General features: G+C 48.5%; 1 protein-coding gene across 1 annotated transcript in view; it reads right to left on the bottom strand.

The window, feature by feature from the left end:
- Window positions 1-992: 992 nt before the first annotated feature.
- The window catches only part of PODXL2 (podocalyxin like 2), a 32727-nt gene continuing 12891 nt past the window's right edge, over window positions 993-20828 (bottom strand). The window contains exons 3-8 of the mRNA XM_058031970.1: window positions 11650-12536; window positions 10594-10668; window positions 7507-7663; window positions 6578-6639; window positions 4584-4763; window positions 993-4248 (exon numbers count right to left, since the gene is read on the bottom strand). Of these exons, the coding sequence (XP_057887953.1) occupies window positions 4039-4248; window positions 4584-4763; window positions 6578-6639; window positions 7507-7663; window positions 10594-10668; window positions 11650-12536 (1571 nt within the window). The 3' untranslated portion in view covers window positions 993-4038. The remainder of the gene's footprint in view (window positions 4249-4583; window positions 4764-6577; window positions 6640-7506; window positions 7664-10593; window positions 10669-11649; window positions 12537-20828) is intronic.

The following is a 20828-nucleotide window of genomic DNA, read 5'->3' as shown; positions in this document are numbered from 1 at the left end:
GACACAAGTGTTTCTAAGTGTTCTCCGCAGCAATCCCGAGCAGCCGCCAGGGCTTGCAGTTTGTGTCCAGCAGGAATGAAGGTGTTGAGAACGGCTCAAAGCCCAGCTGTCAGCTTAGATGGGCCCATGAGGCTCTCATGAGCCAGCACAGATGAAGGTGCTTGTTGTGTCTGACTGTTGGAGCTGTCCCAAACCTGCTGAGAAGGACAGATGTGCTCCTGCATGGCTGCAAAGGCAGATGGGAACAGACAAGTTGCTGATGGCAGTGGCTGCAGTGGGACCCTGCTGCAATGCTCTAAGGTAATGCTGCAATAGTCCTTAGGATAGTGTTCCTTCATTTCACACCATATCCTCTGCCAGAGGGATCCTTAAAGTTTCTCTTGAACTGTACCCTCAAGCTGCATTACATCCTTCACAGCACAATTACTGGGTCACTCCTCATTGTTTCTTTCCACTCTACATCCCCCAAGGCAGGGTGCAGAGTCCCAAGACACGTTAGACTCCATGTCACAGGCACAGTTCCAGATCTCTGGGTGACACCTTGGAGTAATCTGCAGCTTGGCCATCCCAGATCCCACCTGGCCATGATCCCCCAGAGATGGAGAGCCTCTCTGTTCTTGGCCGTGCATCCAGACGATGCTATCGCCGGTGCTCCCCGAGGCACTGCACTCCTCACAACAGCACCTGTTGCTCTCTCTGAAGAACCATTTCCATTCCAGGGCAGAGTCTCTGCATTCTAGCTGTGGTCCCAAGGAGCAGAGGGAGCAAGTGGCAGACAAAGCAGGAAGATGAAGCTGAGACCCTGTGTTGCTACCCAGGGCCTCTATACTGGTGACTCCAAGGAATGTCCCATCTCACTACTTTGCAGACAAGGATGTCCTCACACAAACCATCCTTGACATGCTCACAGTCGAGTCCTGCAGCCCCTCATGAATAAAGCAGGTTATCCTACGCAAGTCACAGGAAACAAATACCCAAAGCTAAGAGAAAAGTTCTCTTTTTTTTTCTTTTTTTTTTTTAATTTTTTGTTTCCAATCCCAACCGCCACCAGGTGTCAGTGTGATCAAGCATTTGGTAGATGGAATTATGGCGATGTCCGAGTAAGTTTTCCAGGAATTGCTTTGTCTCCTCCATCTGCTCTGTCACCTGGCACACTGCTCTGAGAAGTCCAGCTTTCACAGTTTTTATTAAAAAGAAGTTTAACTACATTAGGGTGATAGAAAAGCTTCCTGTTACAAATGCTAAGACAAAGGTTTTCTTCCTCTTTACATCCTCCCTGTGCAGAGCTGGAAATGCAAGCACTGGACAGAGTTAAGTGGGCTACCAACAGCCTCTCTACAGTGCTTCCCAGCCTGCAGGTCCCCAGAGATGACCCATCTCTGCAGGGCTGGCAGGAGAGGGACAACAGTGCAATCGACTTGACAAGATCAGCCTAGTGCAAAAAATGATACAGAGAAAAAACAAACTGTAAGAGGATAAAAAGTACCACCAGACTAAAGTGAAATTCTACCAACCAGTAGATTTCTGAAGCTAAACTGGGATCATACAGCCAGGTGCACCCTGTAAGAGACAGCAGAAAAGTGTCCTCAGCCTCAACAGCCACCCTTAAAGTGTCTCTCAGATTACCTGGATACTCCAGACAGAGAAGAGCATCTCTGGAAAATCCTCCAGGCCATGAGAGGCCAGAAGAGCAAATTAGGAGAACTTGCTAGCTGATTACTGAACCCATATAGCCCCTTGGTTTCTTTAAAGTTTGAAGACTTTACACGAGATTGGGAGGTGCTGAGCCCAGCCAGAAGCATTGCTTTATCAGTGCCTTGTTGTTTCTCTGAATTAGGATAGTGGGGAGAAAACAGGGCAGCAAAGCAGCTCTTAGCAGGGATATGCACCAAGGAAGCCATTTGTGGGTGAAATGATTCACATCTGATTGGTGGCATTATCTTTTAACAGCCACTGGGCATTCAAAACAAGTTTGAGGAGGATTATTGGACTTGGAAAGATTTACACGGTGCAGCTGCCTAAAGGCCACGGGCATGCCAGGGCCCATTATGCTAAGTGCTATAAAACCTCAAATTTTAACTCCATGCTTTAATTTACTCACCATAACAACAATTTGCATTTAATCCTTTGAGCCCCAAAGTGCCTTCAACACAGCCAATGGACTTGTGCAGTTTTACTGCACAGACGCATCAAACTCAGCAGGAGCCACCCAGGGAGGGGTGGTCAGAGAGGGCAGTGTATGGCTGTCTGCATCCATGGACTGTCCCCCACTACCAACTGCTGGGGCAGGAGAAGGAACTCTGAGCATCTCTGCAACCCTACCAAGGTACAAAAAGAGCTGATGATCACTGTGTCCTACATAACACCAGGAAAGATATGGAGGCAGGCAAAAACCACTGAAAATTGGAATCTGGATAGGAAACCAAAGGTTATCACCTTTCTTGAATCCCTAATAAACTGGTATCAGAGTGGCCCTCCGTCGACGTGATCTGTGATGCAGTTTGCATGCAAAGCGCTACACAAACTGCAACAACAGACTCTGGCACCCTGACTTCAGGCACACCCACCGGGGGGAACATGCTAGAGGTCTCTATACCTACAGTGACAGATTTACAGGCTGCACATCTGGGGCCTCTGTGTACAAAGGTTCCCTTCAAGACCAAGTGTGAAGCTGCATCTCGCAGGAAGCAAGCATGCAGATCACCACCACTAGGGAGAGAAGTTCTGCCTCTGACCGAAGCAAGTCCCTCAGTCCCTCACTGACAGAAGAAACAAATGTTCTGGGATTTCAGGCTTGACAGTAGTTTAGGCAGGGCTCAGAGAACAATTACACATATTCACGTGCCTTCAGCACACATCTTCAGGGAGCTGGAGCCTCAAAGCTGCCTGAGGCATGCCTGAGAAACATCCATTGGGGAGCTCTTACATCCGATTCTCATCTCATCAGAACTGGCTCTTACATTGTTTAAATGCAGTGACTTTAAAGATGTTACCCCAATTTATACCTGTGGGGTATTAAACACTTCCACCTTTCCCTCAGGGCAAGATGCTGAAATTGAAACAAAAGGATGAGAACATTACTTGTTTCCCTATTTTAAAAGTTTCACATAGTCTTTATATTTACTGCAAAATGACCAACTGAAACGAAACTAACCTGTGAAATAGAACTCGAGTGGAAAAGGCCAGCCAGTTTAAAACTTACACAAGACAAGGGATATTTTCCTGCTGATTTCCCAGGCTATTGTGAAAGAGGCATGTAAACACCATTTTTGAGCAACGCTCCAACCTAAAGCACATTTCCATCTAAAATGCTGCACCATGGCACTGAATTCTCTGCAATCAGTCAAGCAAGGGTAAAGTGCTCAAACTTTGCAAGCTCAGCTTGGAGTTGTGGAGCTGAAAAAAGGAGTGGGGCTGTTAGTGGTACCAGGGGTGAAATGAGATGACAGCAGGGAGTGGTGGGAGGGGTATTTTCCCCAAATGTAAACATCAGCTCTCATACAATTAGTAGCTGAATGCTAGAGCACTAAAAAACCTGTTTTTCACATGGGGAATGCAAACTCTGCCCAGAACATTGACAGAATCTTGGCTCCCCTCCATCCAGAATGCACAGGTTTTACTGCACCTGCATGGACTGAATGTGGTCTCAAGGTCAGTATTTGGAAAGTGAATTCACTCCCCAAATCTGGACTCTTGGTGGCAGGCAGCCCCACCATCTTGTTTCTCCAATCCAGACAGTCTCAGCCACTACCACAGAGCTACAGTAAGTGCATTTAAAGGTGGTGAAAGCATTGGTGCTACTGATAAGAACACACACACAGAGATCTATAAACCCACCCCTCCCGCTTCCCTCTGTTCCGTGATCCTCCTGGCTCCAAGCCTCAGATGTAGGCTCAGGACTTCCATAGGGAAAACTTGCCCAAAGACACGTTCAAAGGTTTTATGAAGTTCCTGAGAAGCCACCTGATCCCATGGTCCATCAGTCAAGATAGGAGAAAAACAAGTGTGTTTAAGAGGATGGTTCCCTCCTTTCTTTTTCTAAAGATGCGTGTCTTCCTCAAACACATCCACATCCTCGCTCGCCTGCTTATTGATCAGGACATCCCAGCTGTCGGGGCCATTGATGGTGTTCCCCCCGTTCACGCTCGGCTTCTTCTCCTGCATTTCCGACTGGCTGTCACTGGCCACGTCCAGGGTGGGGTTGTCATGGCAGCCGTTCTCAACAAAGCGCAGCTCCTCGCCGTGGGACTGCCAGGAACGAGAGGACACAAAGGGAGACAGAGGGGGACAGCTCTTAATGCTGCCGAGAAGCACAATCACACCAGGCTATGAGGGTCACTGAGACCTTTGTGGAGTCAGTGGGAAGAGGTGGATTTATTCCCAGCCCAACCCTCAGAGTGGAAATGAGCTGTCCTAAGCACATTTGCATCTCTCTTACACCTGAATGAACTCCACTGCTGCTCCAGTGTATCCAGTTATTTCCCATAATTGGACAGGGGAAAAGAATTGCCCTCCTAACTTCCCAATCTCCTCCATCCCAAGGCTAAGAGTCTAGCCACCTTCTCCACCCATCCCATGCTCACCATGTTCTTCATCTTGGGCAAGCGTCTCTGCCAGCAGTTGTAGATGAGCCCCAGGACGATGATGATGGCGCAGATGGAGCCGATGATCACCAACACCACAAAGAGCTTCCCATAATCACTGCGTGTCTGGTTAGGGTGAGACTGGCAGCTCGTGGTGGTCGAGTAGTTCTGGATACCAATCTGGAAGGAAGGAAGGAAGGAAGGAAGGAAGGAAGGAAGGAAGGAAGGAAGGAAGGAAGGAAGGAAGGAAGGAAGGAAGGAAGGAAGGAAGGAAGGAAGGAAGGAAGGAAGGAAGGAAGGAAGGAAGGAAGGAAGGAAGGAAGGAAGGAAGGAAGGAAGGAAGGAAGGAAGGAAGCAGTACATTAAAAGTCCTGACCTACAGGCAGATAGAGTCCTGTTCAGACTTTCCTGGGTACAAGTACAGGACCATGAATGTGGGCAGAAGAACTGAAAGCCAGGGTTGGAGACTCAGGTTGTACACAGTCTTACATTACTAGAAAGCTCATAACTATACATGACACCATTTTCCATGAAAGCTGATGCATCAGCAAATGGGGCAGTAGGCAAAATTTTATTTTGCTCACCTGCACAAGGATATCACACCTTTGTGTAGGAGGCTTTCAAAGGAGAAACTGTCCAAGACTGAGAGTCCCCAAAACAAACTAGAGACCACTGACGTGTGCTGAGGCTTTGGTAACTGCTTGGCAGAGAATGTAACCCTAATAAATAGGTTTCCAGTAAAGCTCAGATCCTAAGAGGGCATAGTGGTCTTTACAAGGTCTTGAAAGTGGACAGCTGCCCGCTGAGCCTAAAAGCTTAGGAATAGCTGCCCTAGAAACTGGCCCCCTGTGGCTGTCAGCAAACAGCCCAGGATGGTCCAGAGACTTGGCAGATTTGAAGCAGGTTTGTATCAATTCAGTAGTAAATGTGACAGGTAAGAGAATATCCTCCCTCCTCCTTGCAATCTCATGCTGGTGCAAGGGCAGCACTGTGAGCAGAGTTTCATTACTGACAGAGCCAGAGAGCATGAGGCATGGGGCAAGGAGGCCCTGGTAGAACTCACATTAACACAAGGCCACGGTTGCAAAGTCAAACCTTGCATCCATACAAATCCTTCTTTCTGGACAGCTCTAGCTGCTGATACTTCAGTCACACAATTTCTACAGGGTTTGCTTTTTGCACTTTCTCTGGTGTAAGCCAATCAATACACCACTGAGCAGTTAATTTGCTTTGTCTAACTGCGCCAGTTTGTTAGGTCAGGGAAAAACCTGAGAGCAGACAGCCAGCAAGACAGTGGCTCAATCCTGCTGCTAAATTCAGCAAAATTAATCCAGTGGCTGGCACAAAAAACTCAAACAGAATCAGGTCTTCAGTGCCTACATACCCTGTAGGACAAAGGGGCAAAGCCAGAGATTGTGGGACTGATTTGTCCTTATCTCTATCCTCTTCCAAGCTGCCCAGGGTTAGAAGGGAATATCTGAGGCCTAGAGGAAGATGGCAGAGGAGTCTGGCATCCACTGACCCAGGTCCTTTGCCTGTCCTTGTGGAGGCAGTTGTTTAAGGAGTGAAATGCAGACCCTGGAATCGTAGAAGGTGTGTGAACATGTCAAGAGAAGCCAATGTGTGTAAAACAACTGGAGGGTGAGCAGGGCCAAATGTGGGGGCCTGCAGCACCCACACTGCTTTGGACAATAGTATGGAAGGGGTGACACTGAGAATCCCAGCAAAACGAATGTGTGAAAAGCAGTCTCACAACCAAGCCAGAAAAGCAGGGAGGGAATAACCCATAGTTACTCTCTTAAAAAGAGCAGAAATTTGATGGCCTGGCTACTACCAGTGAGGGGAGAAGGGAGTTTGCCAAGCATCTGACTCATCTGTTTGCCTGCTCTGGGTTCAGCACTTGGTTAGACTGAGATAAGCAACTTGAAAAGTGGGAGCATATTTTAATTGTATAACTGGTCTTAACAAACGGATGCAGGCAGACAGGCTCTTACCTCAGCTAAGCTCCTCTTAACATCCCCCAGTGCCATGAGAACATCTTTTGTAGGGATAACACCTGTAAAGTAGAGGAAGAGATCAGTGCTGCACTCAGCTCAGGTTACTCAGTCAGATGTATTCATCAGTATAAAATCCCCAACAGGATGGAGGCAGGGAAACACACATTTTGTTCATTGGTGTTTTATGTCAGGAGGCTGAAAGAACACAGGATCACAGACGACAAGGGTACCTCCAAATACTCTTTAAAGGAGTAAAAAAAATCAGGGATGAACTGATAGCAGAGCAACCTAGCTACCCTCCCCAGCACCACAGAAGCTCTCAGGATCTGTGTCTGCTCTGGGAGCAAGCAGCAGCACTCAAAAACTCATGGAGACAGGTTCACAAGGGTCATAGAGGCCATAATGTCAACATTAGAAACATCTGTCACTAAGCAGGCAGGAAAAGGACCCCTGTACCAAAATGGGAATAAAGACATGGTAAAATGTTCCAGTCCAGCCCATGTCACTGTCAGCTTTTGTTTCTTTGGGGATGAAGGAGGTCACGATGAGGACCATCCTAGTTCAGACAGGACTTCAGAATTGATAGGTTAGGAAGTGAACCAAGAGCAGACTGTCATATCATACCATGATGGGGAGTACATAAGGAGAAACCTGACAGATGCTCAGGGAAAGGCAATCCAGGGAGGCAGCAAAGCTGAAGGCAATGTGCAGAAGTGCAAAGTGCAGTGCTTTGTGCAAGCAGTGAGGGACAACCCAGAAAGCAGATGTGAAGAAAGTCTCAGTCTCTCTCCATACCTCAAGTCCAGTGAACACAGAACTGATGGGATTGCAATGGATTGGAAAGCAAAAGCTCCTTCCAACATTGCTGTGTACCTCCATTTAAACACACTCCCCATCACAGGAAGGCTCCTTCTGCCAGCACTTACCCTGTTCCCCTGCCAGTGTCATTAGCAAGTGCTTGTCATTCTCATTGGGTTTGCTCAGAGAGATGAGCCAGCGGTCCTGCAGCCCCTCTGCCTGCCTGGAGAAGGCATCCTCCACCAGTGCCAACAGCTGGGGACCCCTCTCCAAACGAAACTCCTCCTGCCACAGGAAAGGAACCTTGGTGAGTGCATGGTGGGGACAAGGCAGCTGTAGCACTGCAGGGCTGGCACAGCTGAGACCTCACACATGCCCAAAAACCAGCAGTGATAAACCTGGTGCCACACTCCGCTACACAGTTCCTCAGGCTGGAGCCACAAACACCTCCTGATGCACCAACCTTCCTCCTCAGCTCCTGTGGCTGCCAAATGCCCCACACCAGGCTCTCCTGGCACACAGGGACCCTGAAGCAACATGATGGTGTGAGAAGGAAGCAGCCAGGCTCCTGGCCACAGGAGCCAGCGCTGGGTCAGGGGGTGCCGCTCAGCCTGACGTGCTCCGGCCATCCCTCAGCAGGCGCCTTTGCTGCTTTCTCACTCCTGTGTTTCTATTCTCATCTCCAGTTGCCATGCCAACCTGAAGGCCACACAGATGATTAATAAAATGGAGAGTTCTTGTTGCCATGGCAATTTGAAGCGCTCAGGGCAGGCACAGGCCTGTGCCAAAAATGGCCTAATTGGAGAAGACATCGATGACTGGAGCCTGAATCACAAGAGCCTGGCAGTGCCTCCTCTCATGAAATGATGGGTTTTGGTATGGGGAGGCAGGAGGAGCTGCATGAGGAAGCAGCACTGATGCAGCACCACGATGCTCAGCTGCAGCTCCAGCTCATGGTCCCACTGCCAGTCTGAGGCTCTCTGTTGGGGCATGCAGAGGAAAGGGGAGCAGCTGAGCCAGAAGCAGGAGGACAGAAGTGAGATGTTTCTGGTGATGGGGAAAGCAGAGGTTGCAGAGCACTGATCAATTCTCCATGGTGGAGAGGAGGGAGCAGTGAAGGAGCCTGAATGCACCTGTGCCAAGGTAGAGGTCACTTCCCAATGCATAGCCAGGTACCACTGCTGGGTCAGATCCTGCAGTCCTCACTTGGGCAAACTTTCCAGGTATGTTGAGTGAGAGATTTGGCCAGAGTGAGACTGAAGTGATTCCCTTACCTGTAGCCCACTGGGAAGACAAACAGGCTTCCAGCTTAAGGCAGAAATACAGACAAAATCCCTGCAGCAGGTAAAAGCCTGGTGCTATGAAGTGTATTGAAGCTCAAAGTGCAACCTTCTGGAAGGAGCTAAGCACACTCCTTGTCCCTCAGCTTTTCAGTGGGACTCAATACACACTAGATCATGGCACCAAAACATTGAAATATGTGAGGAATACCCACTCACACTAATTTAAACAACAACACTTGCAACACAGGTTCTCCCTCAAAACCCCAGAAAGCCAAACACCACAGAGTTCTGTTACAGACACCAAAAAACAAAAGAGACAGGCAGACAGTAGGTGAGGTGCACAAAGTGAGCAAATTAACAAGGGTAGGAAACAAACTGCATCATCTCCAGCGGAAAGATGAAGATCTTGATGCCAGCTTCACTCATGCAAAGTGGTAATGGGAGGCAGGGAATGATGAGATGCTCATGTTAAATATGTATGTCAACAAATGTCCCTTTGAATAAGGGGTAGTACAGCACAAATCATTCACTGGGAAATATGTTTTGAAACATGAAATCAAGTAGAAAAACAGCTCAGTCCTGCCTATCCCAGGGCACCATCTTCCTCCAGCAAGGCAGAACTGAGGATTCAACAGCAAAGACATAATGTGATCAAGAGACATCTGCACATCTGCTTTTCAGTTCTTCCCCTGACAGAGGTTTAAACAACACAAGTGACCACAGAAAGGAACTTACTACATATTACAAAATTAATTAGCATTTGAAGTCCACAGAGATAGGAGGGAGGGAGAGTGATGGGGGCATGAAGGAAACAGGGCAGAAGGACTCTGGTTTTCAAGGACTCCTTTTCTGCATTACAGTTGTGAACCATAGCAGAGATACTTAAAGCCCTCTGCACTGGTTTGCCTAAATTAGGAGGAGAAAGACTGACTTTTTATCTATTCTTAGAGCAATCAGCATGCTTTACTGTGTATAGGAATTTCCCCATTTTCCCTGTCCCCAAAAAGGTCACCTTTAAAAAAAAGCAAAACAAACCAATCAAGAACTCACCAGTAGTGGCAAGAGGTCAGTGCCAGAGAGCAACCCTGCAGTGACAGAAGCAGCTGGCTGTGCCCACAGCAGGAGCCCCACAAAGCAGGAGTGCAGATGCACGAGGCCAGAACACAATTCCTCAATGAAACATTTCAGTCTCAGGTTGTCAGGCTTATAATAATTTCTTAGAATTATGAAAGGCACCTTGACCCCAGGCCTTTCACAACTGGTTTTTAAGTGCCTGATTAAAGGCCCAGCAGAAGTGAACAAGCCCTTTTATCAGGGATTCACAACGGATTCTGGGGTCATGAATTAACTGCAGCTTTATGAGGATGGATGGACAGGCATTGGATTAGCAGAGCATGGCTGGTTAACAGACACAGATAACACACAAGATAATAGGGTTGGAAGAAGAGACCCTTAAGGAAGATTTAGTGATAACTGCTTGATACTTATCCATGCACAGTCCAAATGGGAGTCCCTATTCCTCTGAGCCATCAGAGGATTGTTACTATATGCTGGAAGGAATGGAAGGAAAATGAAAAGAAGGAAGGAGAACTGCATTCAATCCTGTAAGAGGTGCAATGTTAAAAGTTCTCATGTCTCATGACAATCCAGGTACTGACTGGCACAGACTAGCAGCCAGAAGTTAGTAAAAAATCCAATATGGAACTGACATGTGCTAGACTTGGAGCAAAATCATCTCCCTCCACCCACTCTTTTTCCCTTTTGGAGAACAGAAATATTTCTGTCCTCCCCTTTTCTTCACAGCCTCTATATGTTGAGATTTCACGCTTTTAAAATGTTTTGTGGTGAAAGAAGACAGGAGGAGCTGTGCCTGCCTTCACTTTCCCAAACACCATTGCCCCTGTGCCATGAAATCTGTCTGGACTGACTTACACAGTCAATGTTATCCGACATATTCAGGATGATGTAGTTCTTTCCTGCAAGGTTGCTCCAGTCTTTACAGATCACCTGGAGAGACAAGACAAAGGCAGCTGGGTTCAGGTGTGAATGTAACTCTGCTGCTGAAAGCACAGGGTACACAAGGGACAGGAGCAGGGCACTGTGCCATACTCGCAGAAGCACTTCTCAAAGGATGTGACTGTCCTTTAACTCTCCATTCTAAGGAGCAATCACCATTTCAGTGCTGACATAAAATGGGGACAAAGCTGCTCTGCCAGCTTGCCACAGCTCAGCTTGACCTTCCACTTCTATCTAAACTCAAGGAGGACACAGTGGAAAACTCTCTAGCCTGCAGCCTTATCAGCACTTAACACAAAACCTAACCAGGAGCCTCTGTGGTCCTTAAACAAACTGGTGAGAGGGGGCAGCACTCTGCAGGCAGGATAGGATCACAGAGGGACTAAGTCACTAAGTTCAGGCTCCTGAGTACCATTGGGCAAAAAGCAAAATTAAAAGCTTTGCTTGCCTTTCTCACCAGTCAGCTCCTGCTACACATTTTCTCTTAACCAGCTGCCAGTTTGCTGGATTCAGGAACTGCAGTTCACCCCTCCTCTTCACATCCTCACATATAACTGTACTCTGCTCCACCCGCTCTGCATCTGGTCCCTGCAGGCAGCAGTAGTAAAAACAGCACTTTCTTCTCACTCCCCTTCCAGAAATCCTTGGGGACATGTTTGTCCTGACACTTCCAATAATGCAGGCTGAGGAAACAAGGAGCTTTCTCTGCTGTTCATGCCCCAGAAGAAAGGTGTTCAGCTTCTGTTTAAGAAGCAGGATTTTGTGCAGCTAGGAAGATGTGAAGGGCCAGGGATGATGGATACCCTTAAGAACTACTGTGAATAACTCCCTGAAAATTCAGCTTTGACTGGGTGAAAAGAAAAACATACTCCCAGCAATCAGACTCAGGGATGGGCTTAAACACTCCCCAGGAGTGGGAACCCAAATATCCCCACTGCAACCTCCCAGCCCAGCCCCTGCTCCCAGTGCAACCTGTGCAGAGTCCCAGGGCAGCTCCGTGGGCAGCACGGCCATGCGGGCGTCCCCAGGCGGGGGTGACGAGCTCCTCCCTGCTGCTGCAGTCTCAGTGGCTGGCTCTGTGTCATTCCAAAGGGGATCCAGCTCAGGCTCATCACCTCTGTCCCACAGAGACACAGAAGAGGGCTGCTGCTCACTACCAGGAGGAGTCTGGGTGCCTGGGGAGCTGCCTGCAGGAGAGGGTGTCCCCACAGGCGTTTCCACTGTCTGCTCCATTTCGGTCAGCACCGTGGGCTCCAGCATCTCCCACCCCACCGTGGGCTCTGACACCTCCTCCCTGGCTGAATGCTCTTCCCCACCAGCCTCCACTGTGGTCTCTGCAGGCTCTGCTCCTGTTGTAGCCACAGCCAGCTCTGAATCTGCTCCCCCAACAGCCCAAGTGTCTCCAGTTGTCACCTCAAGGAGTTCTTCTGAATCAGTGGGAGATCTTGCAGCAACTGTAGTAGAAAAAGTAGAGGGCACAGGTAGGAGACCTGGTCCCATGCTGCTCCCAAGGTCTAAGCCTGGAGAAACAGAGTCCTCTTCTTGCCCTCCTATGGCTGCCTCAGTCACAACACCTGGCCTGGCAGAGGCTGTGGAAAACAGAAGGGAGAAGGAGTCCTCTTGGTCCACTGGTTCAGAAGACGTAACCTCTGGCCCAGAGGTCTGGAGGCTCTCCATTCCTCCTCTTGAGTGGTCAATAGGGAGCAGCCCCTCCTCTTCCTCTAGTGTGGAGAAAGGAGTGTGTAAGTCAGGCTCCACAAATTCTGCTGGTGGCTGGACAGTGGCCATTTCCCAGTTGTCTGCTTGTGTCCCGTTTTGTTTCGGCAATGCCTTTTGAGATGAAGCAGGAAAGGTATAATCTAAAAAGAGATCCAAAAGACTTCATGTTACATCTGAACTAAGAACTCTGAGAGGCAGAGAATATCCCATTATGTGTCCAGCCACAGGTGGGGGTCAAATGGCAGAGACCCTCCAAGGGCAGGTAGCCTGCCAGAGCAAACAACCATCCCATCCAATACGTGCATTTCTCCATCTACCCATCCCATCCCAGTAAACCCATATTCCCAAGGGATAATTTCCATCTTTGTTCTCTCCACACCTGTCTGTCCATAGGCACTTTCACAGACAATATTAAATAACAGTTTTGACACTTGGCATCTTTAAGTTGAGGTTATGAGCGTTATAATCAGCTAGAACCCACAGATTCGTTTCAGATGGGACTGAGAAAGATATGGGGTGGTAGCAGCAGTCAGACACAAGCTAAATGGGAAATATTACAGGAGAGAAACTAAAGCACCAGAAAACCAAGTCCTCCTTCCTGGCACAGGTAAGTAATACCACCAAACCCTGAATCGACCTGGGCATATTTGAAATGCAGAATTTTAGCTTGTACAGCACTTCAGAGCAGAAAAGTCATCCCACAAACATCTGAATTAGTTTTGCTTTGCTACAGCATCTGAATCTAACTCCCCTCCCTCCAACTACAGCCCCTGTTATTCTGTGGCTCTGATCACGAATGAAAGTGTTGTTGCTAGACAAACACAGATGCTGAAGGAGATGCAGCTCACAAATATAAGGTCAGAGCAGGCTGGGGTTTCTTCTGGAAGCTAACAAGGAGCTGGGGACCCAGGAAAAGGAACTTATCTGTAAGTTCAGATATGTTTAGCTCAGGGTGGCAGGCACAAATCCAGAAAGCATAAATCAACCTTCATCTTTCTTGAGAAACTGCTCATACCCATGGAGTTCTGTTTCAGGAGTCTGCATCCCAATTAACTCCCTTTCTCCCCAAGCCAAGCACAGCACATTCTCACTGAGGAGGGAAGGAAGACAATCCCTTCACAGCCAGAAATCAACCCCCTGCTCTGTCTATGGTTATTAAGTAAATGACTGTCTGAAATTCCCAAGGCTCCCGTCTCCTCTCCTGCCTGCCAAAGCAGATGCTCCACTGAGCACAGTGGGCAGCAGCTGTCTGGATGCCTTACAGAGATCTGCACAAAAAAACTCCACATATCCCTTGCTCGCTGCTGCCAGAGTGGGTGCAGGCTCCCAGGCAGAGAGGCCATGTCAGCATGCACATCCACTGCCCTGGGCATCCCCTGGCCATCAGGACTGCCCTGCTACTCCTGCCCAGCCCTCCTCAGCAGAAACCACACTGTTCCATCCACCCCAGGCAGGAGGTGTAAAGATCCTCCTGTTCAGCTGGCCAGTGGCTTTCCTAACCCACAGCTCATTCCCTTTAAGGTGTCAGCAACTCCTCCCAGATGTTGCCCAAAGATGAGTGTTACCCAGCTGCTGACCTTCAGAGCCATGGTGTGGAGACTGGCTCGCAGCTCTGTCTGCAAAGAGGCCACTGGGATTCACTGCCCAGAGCAGGCAGAATTCATGTTGCTTTGCTGCTGTGTCTCACTAGAGAGCACCCCCAATTGCCACCCCACCCGAAGACTCTGAGGATTAAAAGACTTTTGCTTCCCAACAGCCAGCTGCTGATGCTTCCTCATAGGCCGAGGAGGCTGGCAAGAGCAATCAGCAGCAGCACAGACCAAAAAAACCCCATCTCTCCTCCACTGCCTGGCACTGATCTTACCAACAGGTAACATCCCAGTGTCTGCAGACATGGTCACTGCCTTGCTTCATGGACGGCAGGAACAGCCACAGGCCATGGGATTGAGGAGGTTTGGGTGGGACTGTCTCAGACAGATAGTAAAGCTTAGTGCAGCTCCCAGGACTCTGCTGCTCCTGCTGCTGCAGGGATAACTCAGAGTTTGCACCAAGAGCCCCCTCTGCCCTGACATGCTGGGGATGAAAAGTGAGGAGTTTACCCTTCAAAACAAGGCCCTGTCAGATATTATGTTGTTTTCAAGGATCAGTGATCCAATCTGCCATCTCCTTTGCCTAAAGACATTCTAAGATATTTTCAAGTCCTTTACACCTTCCTCTCTTCCGTGCTCCTCTTTCCACCTGGAGCAGAGCACAAACTGACAGGCAGATGGGCACAGCAAAAAAACAAACCACAAAAAAGCAGCGTGAGGTTCATCCCACAGGACCAGAAATGCTCCCAGCCTGTCAGCTCTCCTTTGCAGTCACACACTCAACCTTTCCTTAGAGTGCTCTGCCACAGATTCATTGGCTCCCATGAGGGAAAGCCCCACATGGTGCAGCTGTGCTGCCTTTCCACCAACAAGATCTAAAGATCTCAGAGGAACTGCTGCCTCTGCCATCTCTTCTGGGCAAAGAAAGTTTAGCACCCATCCCATTCTCTCCCAGCAGACTTCTATCTTACAAGGCAGCCAAAGATTGAAACCTGAGCTGCTTCTCTAGGCCAACAAATCAACAGGGTAGAAGCAGACACAGGAATCCTCACACTTGCTACTAACTGGCTTAACATTCCCACTTGTCATCGGTTTCCCCACTACCCTGCATGTTAAGCTGGAAACATCCTTCTGTCTGGTTCTTAAGACCCCACTGATTAGAAACTCAACTCCTCTCAAATCCCGAGAGGGCTATTTCTCAGATTCAAGTAGGGAACCCCTTGAGGCACAGGGGTGCTGGATTGTGCTCCTTAAAACAAGAATCTCTCCATATAACCCCATTACCAAAGGGGTTCATCCCTTGCCCAGTTTAGGAAGGATCACAGAATCATCAGGGTTGGGAGAGACCTTCAAGATCCAGTCCAACCATCAACCCAGCAGCACTGTTATCATCCCTAAACCATATCCCCAAGAGCCACATCCAGATGCCAACTATGATGAGTCAATCCTTCCTTCCAGACTCTTCAGCTAGACAGTTCCTGTCTGGAATCAGCTCCTCCTGTCTCACTAACAAGGGCATCTGCCAACTTCTCAAAATCAGATTTAAGGCACTTTAAGGCACTCATATTTCTTTTCATTTATGCCCCTGTTCTTTGATTTGAAGGAAGTTTTGCACCCTGTCCATCTCCCTGGTATGATCCCAGCCCCTAAGCTGGTCCCAGCATATTCTTCCCAAGCCTCCATCTATACCAGCTGGCCTGTCACTCATCTGAGTAATGCAGAGCTTGCCCATTTGAAGAGTCTTCTCAGCATTTCCCTTGATTCCTCTTCCCTCCAACCCTCAGGGGACTCAAAGGGCATCTCCCACTTTTAGCATCTCTTCCAGCATTCAGGTAGCAGCTCCCCTTCAGCCAGTGGTTTGCAACCCCCTTGGCTCACCTGGCTGTGCTCTGCCTTCAGCAGACCCAGCACACCTGGTTCCCGTGCTCTGGGCACGTGGCAGTGCACCCACAGCCCTTCCCACCCTACAGTGCCAGTGCCACCCACTTCCCTCCTCACCACTTTTGTGGGGAGAAACAGCAACCATGGAGCAGAGGGACACAGCAGCCTGTGCTCCTGCTGCAGGAATGGGACAGTCCTCTGCTAAAGGAGACAGGTATCCTGGAGCTGGCTGCAATGCCAGATTTGCCTGGCTCCTTTATCAGCTCATCTAATCTCAGGAAGGAAGCAGAGCTCTGCCAAGGCCAAGGATGCCCAAGGAGGGAGGAAGCAGTAGCTGCACACACCATCAGCTCCTTCCCTGACAGGGTCTGCTGTCCCCCACCAAGATCAGCAGTAGGTTGGAGCACAAGAGGAGTTTGTGGCCACACACAGACATGGCAACGTGTCCCTTTCCCACCAAAAACAAGAGCAGCCAGGCCACAACGGAGCCAGCCTGATCACAGAGGGGACAGCTCAGGAGAACCAACCACTGGAGTGATGAAACTGTCCCAGCACCTCTGGCAGACAGTCTAGCAGGGATGGACCAGAGGAGTGTAACAGGCAGGCACAGCTCTACATCATGTACCCTCCCAGAGCTTCTCAGCCACACCATCCCCTGGGAGTCTGGCCACTGATATGAAATTACACACCTCTGTCTCACCTCTTCACCACCACATCCTTAGCTTCACCCCTTAATGGCTTCCATCAGTGGTGATATTATGCATATTGCAGCATCCAGCTGCCCCCCACAATCACCCAGCTTTTCCTTTCCAAGCTCTCTTACAAGAACCCTCAGGCAGTATTTTTTAAATAAACCATCTTTCACAGCCTTTCCAAGTCTTGCCCTTTGCATCTCCAAGCAGACCCAGGTCTGGGTCACACAGATCCATTTTCTTTGCCAGGGGAGATGATTTTCCCTGGGAGAGGTGAACATGAGCTTCAAACCTCTGCAGAAGCCACCATTCAGGCAATGCCCTGCTTTCTCCAAAATCAATATCAAAACTTCCCTGACACCAGATGGACCAAGACATGGCACTGTGCCAAAGCACAATTCCCCAGCCAGAATTTAATTCATTAGATTTTTGCTTCTCTATCATTCAGAAGAGCTGCTCTCAGTTACTGCCCTACAAGGTTCCCTCTATTTGCTATTAACTGTTTAAAGTAACTGTGACAACTCAGGAAGAGGGTGATCCTCATTTTTTTTAGTACCTATAACCTGACCATAAGGTGTTTATTGGATTAAACTGGGAGATCATGTTAACCAGTGATTGCATTACTGATAACTAGAAGGTCCTGTGATGAAGACAAGACCATTCCTGGGTTCCAAACAAACATGACACATAGCATCATTCACACTAAAACATCTGCCAACTTTGGGAATCACATGGTGCACTCCACTGAAAATGCAGCCAGGTCTGAAACTGTATCTGCTCTCTTTTTTTGGAGTACAGAACAATAAGGCTTACTGCAAAAAAAGTCATACTCCAGCTGATTGAAACCACAGGGGGATTTCAAAGAGGCAAAATACAATTACTGGTGCTGGAATTAAGCCAGTTGGGGCTAATATACTAATCTTCCAGAAGTACTAGGAGAGGTTATTATCTGAGACTCTGAGACAAGTCCACACACACAAAAGAGATCACAGTCAAAAGAGAGACCCAAAGTAGCAAAGTGCTTAGGCCACATTATGGTTGAATTTGCTTGAGGTACAGACTGGGCTGCTGTTCCCAAATAGCCTCATCCCTTACCCCAGCTCAGCACAGAGACCGCAATAAAGGCAGAATAAGCCATCCTCACCCAAACACAGTCAGAGATAGCTGCACCAGAGTAACACCCTGCCCTGAAACCCTCTGTCACAGGTCAGCCTTTGGCAGCAATGTCTTCACAGAGCTGGCTGGTCCCAAGATAGATCACCCCTGTCCCTGTACACTAAACCAGGGCATAAACAAGAGGCATCCCAGGAGCTGAGCTAGGGCAGGAGGCTGCTCAGCACTAAGCTGCTTATGGAGACAGTCTTTACCAGGTGCTTCATTTCATTAATGATTGGCTTGAAGATGGTATTAAGAACTGCAGATCTGCTGTCAGTCTGGATGAAGAGGCAGTAGATTTCAGTAAGGCTGAGAGATACCAGGATCTCTCTTGCCAGAGGCAAGTAATTCATCATGGAATGAAGTGAATCTCACTATCAGATAAGATGGAACATATTTTATTCCATTATCTGGTCAGAAAACTTACTTCTTCTTGAATATAGTCTAACATATCTGTCCCACTATCCCTCGTCCTAACTCCCCTGGGAATCCCTTCTGCTAATTGCTATGAATAATTAAAAGATTACAATTTCCTCCCCCATCCCACAAGGCACCACATGCTGTCCTAGGAAATCACCAATCTAAAAAACTAGATTGGATAGCTCCCAGTACAGTCATCCCTTGGTTTTCAACCACCTTGGAGCTAGAAGAGCAGTCCCTGGCTGTAATGAAGTGAGATTCATGCCAGCCCACAGTAACACTGGGAAAAGGGATGGTGCACTCCAACCCTTGGGCGCTCAGCTGTTGGGCAGGGCAGGAGAGGCACTGAGTGCCCTCAAGCACGAGGCATTCACAGGTCTTGTGTCCATTTTCAGGAGCCCACACTTCCCAGCAATTCATGATTAGGCTGCCTCACACTCAAGCCTTCACTGGAAGAGAGGAACATGTGGGACAGTGAATCCTGACTGAGCCAAAGGAGAACTCTGAGAGCTGCAAACAGGGAGAACTCCAGGGTGGATACACCACCATGAACTCCTTCACCAAAAACAAGGGATTCAAAGAGACCTACAACCCTAGTGACTCCCATCTTCTAAAGCTGGATGAGATGTTTTACCTGCTGCCAAGGGCACCTGTGTAACAGCAGGAAACACAGGGGACTGGAAGCCTCCAGGCAAAACAAGATGGAGAAATGGGAAGAAAGGAAAGGAGAAGAGGAAGGGCCAGATGCAAGACCCTGCAGGTCCACTGAGCTGATCTATGGCTCAGGCCAATTTGCTAAAGGTGAAGCAAAGCAGCCAAACCCAAACTACAACCAGAAGCTTCTGGGTTCCCTGGAAGCCTGGAGGAATGCAGAAGTAATAAGTTCACAGCTCCACTGAGTTGCTTTTTAGCAGCAGTACAAATCACACACTGCTTCTTTCTATAAGGATATAGCATCCACATTCCCACCAGACCCCTAATCCATCTCCTCCACGTGTGGCTCCACTGGGTAGCAGCTGTGCATGGGGTGACACACATGCAAATGCACACTTCTGTGCACCCTCAGACAGACTGAGACAAATGTCAGGGCCCTTCCAAAGGTTAGTGCTCACTGATGTCAATATAGAATCACTCTTCTGTAACATAAATCAGCAAAAGCACATTATTCAGGAGAACCAGAGCCCTAGTCTGAGCTGTGCTCTTCCACTGAGAGTTTGTTCTCACTTTTAATGGACTAACAGGTGGCCCTAGAAATGTTTTCTATAAATATTTTTAAAGGATGTTTTTTGTGCACTTAACAAAAAAAAAAAAAAAGAAAAAAGGCAGCAGCTGCAGATTGTTATTGCTTTTTAGCTCTTGCAGCCTTGAAGTCACACAAAGGCAGGGCAGTCTCCCCACCCAGAGTTCAGACAGACATAAAAAAAAGGAGAGATGGAGATAACTCATACAGCTTTTGAATAGCAGGAGATATGGTCTATCTGCAAGATCCTGTACCTGGACCAGGTTCAGGCCCAATATCTTTGTGTAAAGACAAAAAGAAGCCAGCACAGGTCTCCTTTCATAGTAGGTAATTTTCTGTCTTTAGGAGTACAACAACCCTGTTCTGTGTCTTGATTGATGCAGTGTTTCTTGTGTGTGCCTGGGACAGAGCTATCAGCTATGCCGGGTTACACTTACTGAATGAAATCTCACATAAGGAAAACTTACACTATAAACTTTTTTTCCTTAAACAGCAGCTGTTTGAAACTGTTTAATGGGTTTATACGTTGAAAACAACCCAACAGATGTCATCACACAGATCCACAACGTATCACATGGCATCTGTCACACATGCAGCATGTAAGTTCCATCGGTTGGGTGCATCTCTCATACAGAGGCTTTGCATGACAGGAGAAGACTGCCCAATTTAGGGATGCTATTACAATATCCTTTATTGTAAAATGACACACGGCAGGTTTCTAATTAAATTTTAAGTAGAAATGTGCTCCCAGCTCTTGAATAATTCAAACTGTTCTATTAACCAAGGTTCTGAAATGCCATTGAGACATGAGCTCTGGACACAGCAACTGTCAGGGGAAGAAACAGCGCTTGGAAGCAGAGCAGTGGTTAGCTGGGCAGCGGATAGGGCAGGGTATGCATAAAGGACAGCTGAAAGAGCACATCTGCTCCTGCAGGAAAGAACTGCAGGCGAGAACGGAAGGAGAGAGCGGCGTGTTCCGCATGCAAATGGGGCGAGGCACGTGCAGGAGGCAAGGCTGGGTTCAGTACCAGCCATCTCTCCCTCAATGCACAAGCACACGCTGTTCTCCAAGTCACGTCCCGATCTGTGAGGACACGCAGGTGCCTGCTGGCACACCAAGAAAAGCGGCGCTGAGCGCTGCCAGCGCGCGGGAGCAGCTGAGCCACAGCGCGTCCCTGGGATGCACGGCAGGAACGGCGCCATCCCAGTAATGGTGCCATCCCAACAGCACATCCCAGAAACAGTGCCATCCCAACAGCACATCCCAGAAACAGTGCCATCCCAACAGCACATCCCAGAAACAGTGCCTTCCCAACGGCACATCCCAGAAACAGTGCAATCCCAACGGCACATCCCAGAAACAGTGCCATCCCAACAGCACATCCCAGAAACAGTGCCATCCCAACGGCACATCCCAGAAACAGTGCAATCCCAACAGCACATCCCAGAAACAGT

This window comes from Melospiza georgiana, chromosome 11 (genome assembly GCF_028018845.1).
Source record: "Melospiza georgiana isolate bMelGeo1 chromosome 11, bMelGeo1.pri, whole genome shotgun sequence".
NCBI lineage: Eukaryota > Metazoa > Chordata > Aves > Passeriformes > Passerellidae > Melospiza > Melospiza georgiana.
This window is presented reverse-complemented; position numbering and strand designations above follow the sequence as displayed.